Source organism: Bombina bombina, chromosome 1 (genome assembly GCF_027579735.1).
Source record: "Bombina bombina isolate aBomBom1 chromosome 1, aBomBom1.pri, whole genome shotgun sequence".
Classification (NCBI taxonomy): Eukaryota; Metazoa; Chordata; class Amphibia; order Anura; family Bombinatoridae; genus Bombina; species Bombina bombina.
Window position 1 is genome coordinate 251,575,716 of NC_069499.1, and position 13,588 is coordinate 251,589,303.

Sequence of the window (13,588 nt, forward strand, 5' to 3'; positions counted from 1 at the left end):
AACTTAAAAATATATAAAGTTTTGACAGGTAAAAAACAAAACAAAAGCGGGGTGGCGCTTCCCGGCGGTGGCCATGACAGTCGTTTATTTCAGTGGCTGAAGAGTTGTTATATATCCACTGCTTATCACTTAACTACGGCTCCATCTAGGACTGAATGAGATACCAACTTTTGTCCTGAGGTACCGGAACAGGGAGGTACGCAGTGACGGCCTAGAAGCGGGTCAAACCTTCACCTAACCCCCCCCCCCCCCGGTGATCCGGGTATAACAGTTTTGTAAGCTGTCTTGTCTCTTCCGAACTTAGAAGCACACAAACATATGGGGCTGTCTTTTGGTATCCTTTAACAACCACACCGCCAACAGAATTATGGCTCTCGAGTGGCAGCTTCTCGAGGACACAGTGCTTAACCTATTGGAGGTGATTTACCAGAATCTATCAAGCCTAATTGCGGCTAGCTTTGGGATTCGATCACAGTTATGCGCAGTGGATGGAGCTGATCAGGTATCTCCAATAACCTAGCTGGAATAAATACCTACCGAGAAGGCCTCAACACATCCCGTACTTGTAGTCAGCCAGGGTGACAAACTTACCGCATACACAGCTGACTTAGCGGGAGGGAGCTCCCAGGTGTCCCTGATATTTAACTCTGCAGCCACAGACGACAGCGGAGCTAGATCCTGGACAGTCCGTTCTGGAGTCATGCTGCGTTTTTCTGAAGTACAGCTCACGCAGGCTGAAGTCCACGGTCTTGGAGATTACTCAAAGAACCATGGATTGAAATATCATGAATCGAAGCAGAAGCAGCTAGGCCCGAGTTTTTCTTGCAGGGCTGAGATCAGGCCCCCAGTACATCGGACACTGTGTTCTACTCAGCCAAAGGAAATAACGAATCGACATGTGTATCTTAAAGCTAATATTGCCTACCCTCAAAGGAGACTGCTTGTGTCTCCTACAATGGATTGCGGGACCATATACCCAGGGCTTCTTGGCGACACATTATTTCTAGGCTCCCATTGGAATGATCTTTTGTCACAATATCAGGTTAGTGCTTTGAATCGCACAGGAGTGGGCTAAACTTTATCCTCACTGAGTACCTATTAAACCTTTGCTTGCCCGTGATATGTTCACAAATAAGGAAAACATATCTTTCATTAAATGTTGTTCCGCTGGGACTGAACTGTCATCGAACTGAGTCTCTCCAGAACCCCTTTCTTAAATATAAATACTCTTTAATGATGGCTACTGAGCCTGATTCAAGAGGACCATCACCCTGTTATCATGCCCAGACGGGCCAGGAGGTATCTTTTGGGACTACACATGTTCCAGAGAGTGTATACTTGTCAGACTTGATCTTTTATTCTACAAAGTAAAATTTCCATATGGGTTCCTTCCAATATCCCTTTTTATGGTTTTAGAGTTTTTTTTTTTAGCACTAATAATGATTAGCTTGTATACCTCAGTAATAGTCTGTAAAGATATTTTAGTTCAATTTAGCAAGCCCTACCCTCTTATTTGTAACTTCCTGTGTAGTAATGGGATGGCTACCAAACTAAGCTATATGGAACTTAACACTTTGGATAGAGACAGATATGTTGTTTGTCTTTCCAATGATGTCCACAATACACTTCCTACTCTCCTAGTTGTCGTGCTGTCGGCGGCCGAGACAGTGCGACAGCTATCTGCTTAAGCAAGTGGAGTTACCTACATTAAATAAGAGAGGAATTTTTAAATTGGGACATTAGGTCTGAGGTGGCCTCCTAGAGTGCTGGCTAAGCATAGATTCACAGAACAACACTTACAACTGAGAAGTAGAGCTAATACCCATGCATACATAAGAAGTATAACAAATATAATATACCTACAGACGCTATACACATTATAGGTCCAATGTGCCTCACTGTCCCACTCAGTTTTTCTTTATAAGCCATACTGCAGTACATTCTTTTACAGCTAGTGTCCGCATGAGCTCTCAGCCTTTATATACAGCTAATCTATATATAGCAAACCACACTAGGATTTGATAGTGATGTTTATCAACCAATCAAGGCTGGTGTAAGCCGTTGTTGCCTCTCTCTTAGAAATACCTACACCCCAGGCTTTTAGAATCTCCTAGCACAATTTTCCCCCAAGGATAATATCAGTAATAGAGTTTATATGCAACACTTACAGGGTTCTTCATATTTTGTTTAGTGCATCCATTTAAAAAGTGGGTAACGTTTAACTCTAATGTCGACTAATAAGTATGAATGCTAGATCGGCTATCTGTTATAGTCCTCGAAGGATCATTTTCTCTTATGTTTGATACGGGGCAACAGTCTAAGATAGTTTATTGTTCAGAAGTTTACCTATACTATATAACTGATTTTTTCGGAGTTCATGTTATGGTCCCGTAAAACATGTTTTTACCATAGGTCCCTAAATGTGCTATCCTGTTATCTAATGTATGCCACGTCCTCATCCTTCTTAGCCTAAGAGAGATTCCCATCGCCTCCAGTTTATAATCCATATTGCCCATCCCCCTAAGCCTGCTTCGTAAAGATATAAAATCAGTCTATAGATGTCAGTCAGCCTCATGTTCTTGCATATTATATTCTTGCATTCATAGTTATTGTGTTCAACAGTGTTTTGAAGTCCCAGAAGCGGTCTTATATTATAATATACTGCTACTTTAATGTTTCATGTTTTAATGGTGGTATAAAAGTGACCAGATATGCTCAAAGGAGGAATAAAAAAATAAAGGTTTTCATTTTATAGGTCACTACTATTAATGTCACTTAGCTATATATTCTACAAATCATACATGTTTTTGTGACTCTATTATATATGTATTTGTCATTGTTCAATTGTGTCATCTATAGGTTGTGACCTTATCTTATTGTAATGTTTATTAAATCTCAAAAATTAGAACGCTTACTACTGTACTAAATCTGCAGGGTTTTGTTGTATTGTTAGTCACACAGGCTCTATCGTTACAAAAACAAATACGGTACCATAATCAGAATCTAACTACAGGCTCTAGCAGACCTTTCCGGTCATGCAGGTACGTAACTTATCACGTACCAAGAATTGCTGCCCCAGACGGCGCAACAGCCCAGCTCTCATAAGCCTGAGACCTGACATTAAGCCAGCCACCAGAAAACAATCGTCCACACCAGAAGATAAGATCAATGTCAACACCAGCGTTTCACTTTACTACACGTGACGGTAACTGTAGGCGGAAGTATAATTTCCAAGAAATTGAATAGGCGGAAATGTGCGTTCCAAGCCTCCAATCTGATCAGCCAATCAGAGCAATGTGAGTAGAGAAATCATTTACCTTTTACCATTCAAAGAGGTTAGAGGAGTACTGTTGGTAAGTGGGAACTAGGTTACCTGTGCGCTTTACAGACACGAATTGTTACAGAGTATCAGGATCATTTATTTTTTTTATGCTGAAACTAAAATAAGGGTTTCTTTCACGAAGTGTGTTCATCTTTGTAGTTTTAAAAATATCAAATTTAAGTGAATTTTGGGTTATGATGCAGAGCAATACATATATTCATATGAATAAATAGTATATGTATTGTATATATATTTATAACAAGTTCTGCCCAATCAATTATTTTTTTAAAAGCTTATTCTGTTCTCGATCCTTTAAGGAGTACACAGTTGTAAGAGATCCCTGTTCTCTAAAATACCAATACTGTCATGTGGAGCAGGGTGTTCTTTCCCTGTTCATTGAAGCCTGGTTATGGTTAATATTTCATCCTCCCTTTGCTAAGTGGATTAATTCTTCTATTCTCATGGAGAGAGGGCCAAAGCTGGAAATGCCTGATGTAAACAATATTTTTTTCAAGCTAATTTAGTGTGTTCTTGAGAAGAAATAATTTGAACCATTCAGCAGGCCAAACAATCAATGTTCCCCTTTGCATTTAGTTAAAGGGATATTCCAGCCAAAATTGCAAACCATATGGGTGCATTTCGGTATTGAACAGAAGCAATTTTGTAATATATATGTATTAGGAAAAATGCTTCTAATAAAAGCTATAGCTGTTTCAAAAGTGTATTTAAGTATGCACCGTGCACCAGCATTTTAAACACAACACTTGTTCAGAGAGACTACGGTGCTTGTACCATCTGGTAATGACTCAATTTGTTAATTGGTGACATACAAGCCCCACTGATGATCTGAGCAGCTGCATTATTTCACATGTGGGTGCAGTGAAAATATCTAGCTATGCTTCACATGCACGTGCAGAGAAAAATGTTAACACTAAAACAGTGATAACTCTTAATAGAAGCATTTTTGCCAATACATGTTTATTGTAAATATGTTTCTATTCAAAGATGCAATAAATCTATGTGCATTTATATTTTGAATGCAATGTCCCTTTAAATACATTTTGTACATCTATTTCTTCAGTCGTTTTGACACCAACACACACACTATTTCTTATGATATAACTTTACACTTTCTGCTTTAAACACACTAAATAAAAGATATGCTTATGTATGCAAAGTAAATGTTAGCCTGTGAATACTATGTAATAATAATAATAATATTATTAATATGTAGTTATAATTATTTAAAGCAATGGTAAACTCACTCAATCTACTTTGCAGCATTTAAAAGACAAAGCAGTAAGAGCAGTCCATATTAATATCATATAAGTAGAATAATTATTTTCAAATTAAAACTTTTATATTTTATTTCTCCATATTATTTCCCCCGTCCACCTCTGTAAAAGCTTCTTTTTTTTATATATATTAACAGACACATATAATATGTGTTTTATAAATGATATTGCCAGTGATGGACTTTAGGCAACTTAAGAGTAAACATACAAATCACAGTCATACAAACACCCTTGGCTTTATTATAAACTACTGAACTTTCTCATTGCAGGATATGACAGAGACATGTTGCTATCACATATCCTGTCACACTGTCCCCCACTGAGTGGCTAACAAAACAAGGTCTAAACACACTGTTACTGAACAAAGACAATCGCATGATGGTAAAATACAGTATATGAGGTTTGGCAAAATACACACAGCAGTGTCATGAAGACCTAATATTTTTATTTCTTTGTTTTTTCTTCTCTGCAATTTACAACTCTGTACCATAACTATCTAAAAAGTCAAACTTATGGGACTACTGATTATTACTACCTGCATCTGGCTCAACTAGACACTACCATGGTTTTTATGAGGCAATAATGACAACACAGAGTTGAAACACTAGGATATCTTAAGACATGTTTTATACAGTTTTATGTTACCGGATGACCAAATATAAGCGACATCTGTTAGTCTGGGTTTTTCCTTAGACTTTCCATATGAGATAGTTTAGTGTAAGTGGCAGAGTTTGTGCATTTTTTCTGGGTTTAGTACAGACTGTGCTTTTTAACCCTTGCTCCCACTGAACTAAATTGCAAGCTTGCCTGGAGTGGCTAGACTGTGACAAACTGGTGACTGTTGCAGGGTTGGTTAATCCCGTACGTCACAGGAAGGTTTAACTGAGATCACATTCTAAAGTTTAACTAAAACAAAGCAATGCCTTCTGTATTCTGAAAGTGACAGCAGTGCCCAGGAGGGAAAAGTATTACATCTTTGGCGCTTGATTGTGTTTTTGTTGTTTTTTTGCCAGGCAGGTGGTGCAGCCAATAGGATGCACACCACCTACCCTATCTTAGTCTATTAAAGTGCATTCTCACGTTTATCTCCTCTGATTGATTGTTTTAATGCATTTTGTTTTCCCCTAAAAAAATTATATTATATTATAACATTGTGTTTCCAAAATAATTCCTTTAAAAGCTATTCAAGAAATAAAAGCATTAAACACTTTTCACTTACTTTAAATAATTGGTCAAACTGCTCTTTATATATATATATATATATATATATATATATATATATATATATATATATATATATATATATATATATATATATATATATATATATATATATATATATATATATATATATATATATATATATATATATATAGTTCCAGGATGAGCACTCTCACTTCAATTTCATCAGCCAGGGTGCTAGTAGGTAATAGATAATGGTAGCAAAAACTTGCACTCACTGGACTTTTTGAAACACCAAAAAATTTCTTTTTAATGTGACGTTTCGGAGACAAAGTATCCCCTTCCTCAGACCTGAGGAAGGGGATACTTTGTCTCCGAAACTTCACATTAAAAATAAATTTTTTGGTGTTTGAAAAAGTCCAGTGAGTGCAAGTTTTTGCTACCTATATATATATATATATATATATATATATATATATATATATATATATATATATATATATATATATATATATATATATATATATATATATATATATTTCTATTATGGGTGTAACATATACTATTCACAAATTCATATAATACAGTGTGTGTACATCTTTTCCAGAAATTTCTATGTTGAATCTGTCCAGGACTATGCATTTTTGAAGTCATCCTGTAGATTGTTACATTTTGTATTCTTGTATGTTCTAAGCATAAAACAGAAAAACAAAAAAAAAACCGTTGAAACAATATTGTAATTGGCAAGAGTCCATGAGCTAGTGACGTATGGGACACACAATCCCACTAGGAGGGGCAAAGTTTGCCAAACCTCAAAATGCCCATAAATGCACGCCTCACCACACCCACAATTCAGTTTTACAAACTTTGCCTCCTATGGAGGTGGTGAAGTAAGTTTGTGCTAAGATTTCTACGTTGATATGCACTTCTCAGCATTTTGAAGCCCGATTCCTCTCAGAGTACAGTGAATGTCAGAGGGATGTGAAGGGAGTATCACCTATTGAATGCAATGGTTTTCCTCACGGGAGATCTATTCATAGGTTCTCTGTTATTGGTCATAGAGATTCATCAGTTTCATATTTGGGAGAATAACCTATTTAGGAGTGGCTAACAAAACAAGGTCTAAACACACTGTTACTGAACAAAGACAATCGCATGATGGTAAAATACAGTATATGAGGTTTGGCAAAATACACACAGCAGTGTCATGAAGACCTAATATTTTTATTTCTTTGTTTTTTCTTCTCTGCAATTTACAACTCTGTACCATAACTATCTAAAAAGTCAAACTTATGGGACTACTGATTATTACTACCTGCATCTGGCTCAACTAGACACTACCATGGTTTTTATGAGGCAATAATGACAACACAGAGTTGAAACACTAGGATATCTTAAGACATGTTTTATACAGTTTTATGTTACCGGATGACCAAATATAAGCGACATCTGTTAGTCTGGGTTTTTCCTTAGACTTTCCATATGAGATAGTTTAGTGTAAGTGGCAGAGTTTGTGCATTTTTTCTGGGTTTAGTACAGACTGTGCTTTTTAACCCTTGCTCCCACTGAACTAAATTGCAAGCTTGCCTGGAGTGGCTAGACTGTGACAAACTGGTGACTGTTGCAGGGTTGGTTAATCCCGTACGTCACAGGAAGGTTTAACTGAGATCACATTCTAAAGTTTAACTAAAACAAAGCAATGCCTTCTGTATTCTGAAAGTGACAGCAGTGCCCAGGAGGGAAAAGTATTACATCTTTGGCGCTTGATTGTGTTTTTGTTGTTTTTTTGCCAGGCAGGTGGTGCAGCCAATAGGATGCACACCACCTACCCTATCTTAGTCTATTAAAGTGCATTCTCACGTTTATCTCCTCTGATTGATTGTTTTAATGCATTTTGTTTTCCCCTAAAAAAATTATATTATATTATAACATTGTGTTTCCAAAATAATTCCTTTAAAAGCTATTCAAGAAATAAAAGCATTAAACACTTTTCACTTACTTTAAATAATTGGTCAAACTGCTCTTTATATATATATATATATATATATATATATATATATATATATATATATATATATATATATATATATATATATATATATATATATATATATATATATATATATATATATATATATATAGTTCCAGGATGAGCACTCTCACTTCAATTTCATCAGCCAGGGTGCTAGTAGGTAATAGATAATGGTAGCAAAAACTTGCACTCACTGGACTTTTTGAAACACCAAAAAATTTCTTTTTAATGTGACGTTTCGGAGACAAAGTATCCCCTTCCTCAGACCTGAGGAAGGGGATACTTTGTCTCCGAAACTTCACATTAAAAATAAATTTTTTGGTGTTTGAAAAAGTCCAGTGAGTGCAAGTTTTTGCTACCTATATATATATATATATATATATATATATATATATATATATATATATATATATATATATATATATATATATATATATTTCTATTATGGGTGTAACATATACTATTCACAAATTCATATAATACAGTGTGTGTACATCTTTTCCAGAAATTTCTATGTTGAATCTGTCCAGGACTATGCATTTTTGAAGTCATCCTGTAGATTGTTACATTTTGTATTCTTGTATGTTCTAAGCATAAAACAGAAAAACAAAAAAAAAACCGTTGAAACAATATTGTAATTGGCAAGAGTCCATGAGCTAGTGACGTATGGGACACACAATCCCACTAGGAGGGGCAAAGTTTGCCAAACCTCAAAATGCCCATAAATGCACGCCTCACCACACCCACAATTCAGTTTTACAAACTTTGCCTCCTATGGAGGTGGTGAAGTAAGTTTGTGCTAAGATTTCTACGTTGATATGCACTTCTCAGCATTTTGAAGCCCGATTCCTCTCAGAGTACAGTGAATGTCAGAGGGATGTGAAGGGAGTATCACCTATTGAATGCAATGGTTTTCCTCACGGGAGATCTATTCATAGGTTCTCTGTTATTGGTCATAGAGATTCATCAGTTTCATATTTGGGAGAATAACCTATTTAGGAAAATATTTTTCTTACCTGGGGTTTAGTCTTTTTTCAATTGACTGCTTTATATATATATATTTTTTTAAAGTTTATTGCGTCATTCTTGGAGCGAGATTTTTTTTTGGCGCAAAGGTACGTCCGATGACGCAAATTCATCATTTCCGGCGTCTTATTTGACGCTGAGTTCCTTGCACAAGGTTGCGTCTTCAATGATGCGAGTGTGTCATTTCCGGATGTTGTTAGCGACAAAAAAAATTCAGTTTGCATTGTGCGTCATACTTGGTGCCAAATAATTTCATTTTTTGAAAAAAACAATACCTATATGCCTCTTTCTATATCAGAGGGCTATGCTGTTTGCATTTTTTTCCCATTCCTAAAACTGTCATATAAGAAAATTAATAATTTTGCTTTAGATGTCTCAATCTGATACTGTCTCAGAAATCGCTGTTGGAACCCTGCTGCCTGATAACAGTTTTATCAAAGCTAAGTGCATTTGTTGTAAATTTGTGGAGATGGTATGTAATAGTTGTCATGATAAGCTTTTACATGCAGAGAATGTGTCCATCAGTAATAGTACAATGCCTGTTTTTCCTTCAACATCTAATGTACATGATATACCTGTGAATATAAAAGATTTTATTGCTGATGCGATTCAGAAGGCTTTGTCTGCCATCCTGCCTTCTAATAAACATAAAAGGTCTTTTAAAACTTCTCATAAAGTTGATGAAATTTCAAATGACCGACAACATACTGAATTATCCTCCTCTGATGAGGATCTATCTGATTTAGAAGATTCTTCCTCAGATATTGACACTGACAAATCTACTTATTTATTTAAAATGGAGTGTCACGGATACCAGACAACTAAGGCTACCCCCCACCCCCCTACAACCTCACCCCTGTTGTTTCTCAGTGGTTTTGGGCTCCTCACAGCAACCACAATCTCTGGAAGCTTTTGGTTGCATAGTTTTGTGTTCCAAACTTTTTTTTAGAAAAGAGCTGGTCTATAACCTGGAAAACCCTCCTAGGCTGGCTGGGCTCCTGGAACTTCCGGTCTGCCGCCTCACAACGGACACCCACCTAAGCCCTCTCAGGCTGTCCGAGCTCCTGGAACTCCCGGTCGGCCACAGGACAGAAGAACACCCGCTAACTTTACCCCTGGTCGCTCCAGCAACCATGTGCCCCAGAGCCCCGCTCTTTTGTGTATTAGTAGCCCCTAGGGAGGACAAGAGGTGGGAGAATTACCAGAGGGGAGCTGCTTTGGGAACTGGGGGTTTTGGACACCCCTATCCCCATAACTTCAACGGGCTGTATCTCCAGTCCCCAATAACGAATCACGCCGCTTTTTGAACTGCAGCATCTGGGGACCGAGAGCTTTCAAATGACACCCTGGAAGTGCTGCCACTCTGACGGGATCGCCCCAAAACCGTCACCATTGTGTCCTGGGATTCTGTGAGACTATGGTTGCTATGGAGGCGCCGGTCATTCTGGAGGGGCGGGAATGGCGGGAAAACTGTGGCATTGTCTCCCTGTTTTATCAAGATAAGCTGTGTGTATAAAAGGAGTGTATGTTGTACAATAAAATCAGTTCCTGTTTCACCTGAATGCTAGTATGTCTAGTTATTTGGGTGGGCTCCTGCTAGAATCACTTTCCTGAGCTACATAGCAGCCTGTTCCAGGCAGAGGAAGGACACTCTGGAAGAGCTACCTAATCTGGGTAGCTGGAGTCTGCCACAGGGTGGGATCTTGAGTACTGGTGCTGTCAGGCATCAGGGGTGGCTACAGGCTGTGGTCACTTGCCAGCTACATAGCTGCAGTCGGCAGGGAGGAAGCAGAACCCGTTTGGCAGAGCTACCCAGTCGGGGTAGCCGGGGTATTCGTCACATGGAGTATATTCGTTCCTTGTTAAAAGAGGTGTTGATTACATTGGATATTGGGGAAACTAGTCCTCTAGATATTAAAACTAGTAAACATTTAAATTATGTTTATAAACCTCCTGTGGTTACTTCAGATTTTTTTCCAGTTTCTGATACTATTTCTGATATGATTTCTAAGGAATGGAATAGGCCTGGTACTTCTTTTATTCCTTCTTCAAGGTTTAAAAAATTGTATTCTTTGCCAGCAGTTAGATTGGAGTTTTGGGAAAAGATCCCCAAAGTTGATGGGGCTATTTCTACTCTTGCTAAACATACTACTATTCCTATGGAAGATAGTACTTCCTTTAAAGATCCTTTAGATAGGAAACTTAAATCCTATCTAAGGAAAGCTTATTTATATTCTGGCCATCTTCTTAGGCCTGCCATTTTTATGGCTGATGTTGCAGCTGCATCAACTTTTTGGTTGGAAAGTTTAGCGCAAGAGGAAATGGATCCTGATTTGTCTATCATTGTTCGCTTGCTTCAATATGCTAATCATTTTATCTGTGATGCTGTTTTTGATATCAAAATTGATGTTAAATCTATGTCTTTAGCTATTTTAGCTAGAAGAGCTTTGTGGCTCATATATTGGAATGCTGACATGGTATCTAAGTCTAGATTACTATCTCTTTCTTTCCAAGTTAATAAGTTCTCAGTTGAATTCAGGCCAGTTCTTGATCTGAAAATTTTGAATCGTTATGTAAGAGTGCCAACTTTCAAAATGGTGACTAGAAGGACTATTCTGCCTTTTGTTCAGCAAGGGCATTATATGTCCACAATAGACTTACAGGATGCATATCTTCATATTTAGATTCATCCAGACTACTTTCAGTTTCTGAGATTCTCTTTTTAGACAAGCATTACCAATTTGTTGCTCTTCCATTTGGCCTAGCAACAGCTCCAAGAATCTTTTCAAAGGTTCTCGGTGCCCTACTCTCTGTAATCAGAGAACGGGGCATTGCAGTGTTTCCTTATTTGGACGATATCTTGGTACTAGCTCAGTCTTTACATTCTGCAGAATCTCACACGAATCAACTAGTGTTGTTTCTTCAAAGACATGGTTGGAGGATCAATTTACCAAAAAGTTCTTTGATTCCTCAGACAAGAGTCACCTTTTTAGGTTTCCAGATAGATTCAGTGTCCATGACTCCTGTCTCTAACAAACAAGAGACAATTAAAATTGGTTTCAGCTTGTCGGAACCTTCAGTCTCAATCATTCCCTTCAGTAGCTATGTGCATGGAAGTTTTAGGTCTCATGACTGCAGCATCGGACGCAATCCCCTTTGGTCGTTTTCATATGAGACCTCTCCAGCTTTGTATGCTGAACTAATGGTGCAGGGATTATACAAAGATATCACAATTAATATCTTTAAATCCCAATGTCCACTTTCTGTGACTTGGTGGTTAGGTCACCATCGTATAGTTCAAGGGGCCTCTTTTGTTCAACCAACCTGGACTGTGATCACAACAGATGCAAGTCTCTTAGGTTGGGGAGCTGTCTGGGGATCTCTGACAGCATAAGAGGTTTGGAAACCTCAAGAGGCGAGGTTACCAATCAATATTTTAGACCTCCGTGCTATTTTCAGGGCTCTTCAGGTTTGGCCTTTGTTGAAGAGAGAACCATTCATTTGGTTTCAGACAGACAATGTCACAACTGTGGCATATGTCAATCATCAGGGTGGGACTCAGTCCCCAAGCTATGAAAAAAGTATCTCAGATACTTGCTTGGGCGGAATCCAGCTCCTGTCTAATTTCTGCGGTTCATATCTCAGGTATAGATAATTGGGAAGCGGATTATCTCAGCCGTCAGACTTTACATCCAGGGGAGTGGTCGCTCCATCCAGATGTGTTTTATCAGATTGTTCAGATGTGGGGTCTTCCAGAAATAGATTTGATGGCTTCCCATCTAAATAAGAAACTACCCAGGTACCTGTCCAGGTCCAGGGATCCTCAGGCGGAAGCGGTGGATGAGTTAGCAGTTCCTTGGTGTTACCAAACTCCTTATATCTTCCCACCTCTGGTTCTTCTTCCAAGTGTGATTTCCAAGATCATCATGGAACAATTGTCTGTGTTGCTGGTAGCTCCAGCATGGCCTCACAGGTTTTGGTATGCGGATCTTGTTCAGATGTCCAGTTGCCAACCTTGGCCACTTCCATTAAGGCCAGACCTTTTGTCTCAAGGTCCATTTTTTTCCATCAGGATCTCAAATCAATAAATTTGAAGGTATGGAAATTGAACACCTAGTACTTAGTCATAGAGGTTTCTCTGACTCAGTGATTAATATTATGTTACAGGCTCGTAAATATGTTTCTAGGAAGATTTATTATTGAGTGTGGAAAACTTTTATTTCATGGTGTTCTCCTCATAAATTCTCCTGGCATTCTTTTAGAATTCCTAGAATTTTACAGTTTCTTCAGGATGGTTTGGATAAGGGTTTGTCTGCAAGTTCCTTGAAGGGACAAATCTCTGCTCTTTCTGTTTTATTTCACAGAAAGATTGCTAAGCTTCCTGATATTCACTGTTTTGTACAGGCTTTGGTCCATATCAAGCCTGTCATTAAATCAATCTCTCGTCCTTGGAGTCTTAATTTGGTTTTGAAGGCTTTATAGGCTCCTCCTTTTGAGCCTATGCATTTTTTGGATATTAAACTACTTTCTTGGAAAGTGTTGTTCCTTTTGGCCATCTCTTCTGCTAGAAGAGTTTCTGAATTATCTGTTTTTTCTTGTGAATCTCCTTTTCTGATTTTCCATCAGGATAAGGCAGTTTGCAAATTTCATTTAAATTTCTATCTAAGGTTGTGAATTCTAAAAACATTAATAGAGAAATTGTTGTCCCTTCTTTGTGTCCTAATCCTAAGA

The 13,588-nt window shown here is 37.8% G+C and overlaps 2 protein-coding genes across 3 annotated transcripts in view; one reads left to right on the top strand and one right to left on the bottom strand.

The window, feature by feature from the left end:
- Nucleotides 1-3,200, bottom strand: part of NUBPL (NUBP iron-sulfur cluster assembly factor, mitochondrial) — an 82,446-nt gene extending 79,246 nt beyond the window's left edge. The window contains exon 1 of the mRNA XM_053697927.1: nt 3,062-3,200. Coding sequence (XP_053553902.1) covers nt 3,062-3,121 — 60 coding nt within the window. The 5' untranslated portion in view covers nt 3,122-3,200. The remainder of the gene's footprint in view (nt 1-3,061) is intronic.
- Nucleotide 3,201: 1 nt separating this feature from the next.
- Nucleotides 3,202-13,588, top strand: part of DTD2 (D-aminoacyl-tRNA deacylase 2) — a 100,326-nt gene continuing 89,939 nt past the window's right edge. The window contains exon 1 of one of the 2 annotated variants that reach the window (XM_053697928.1): nt 3,202-3,296. The gene's annotated coding sequence lies outside the window, so the exon portion shown is untranslated. Of the gene's footprint in view, nt 3,297-6,909; nt 6,961-13,588 lie in introns of those variants that run through there. The other variant, XM_053697929.1, reaches the window with a different exon arrangement.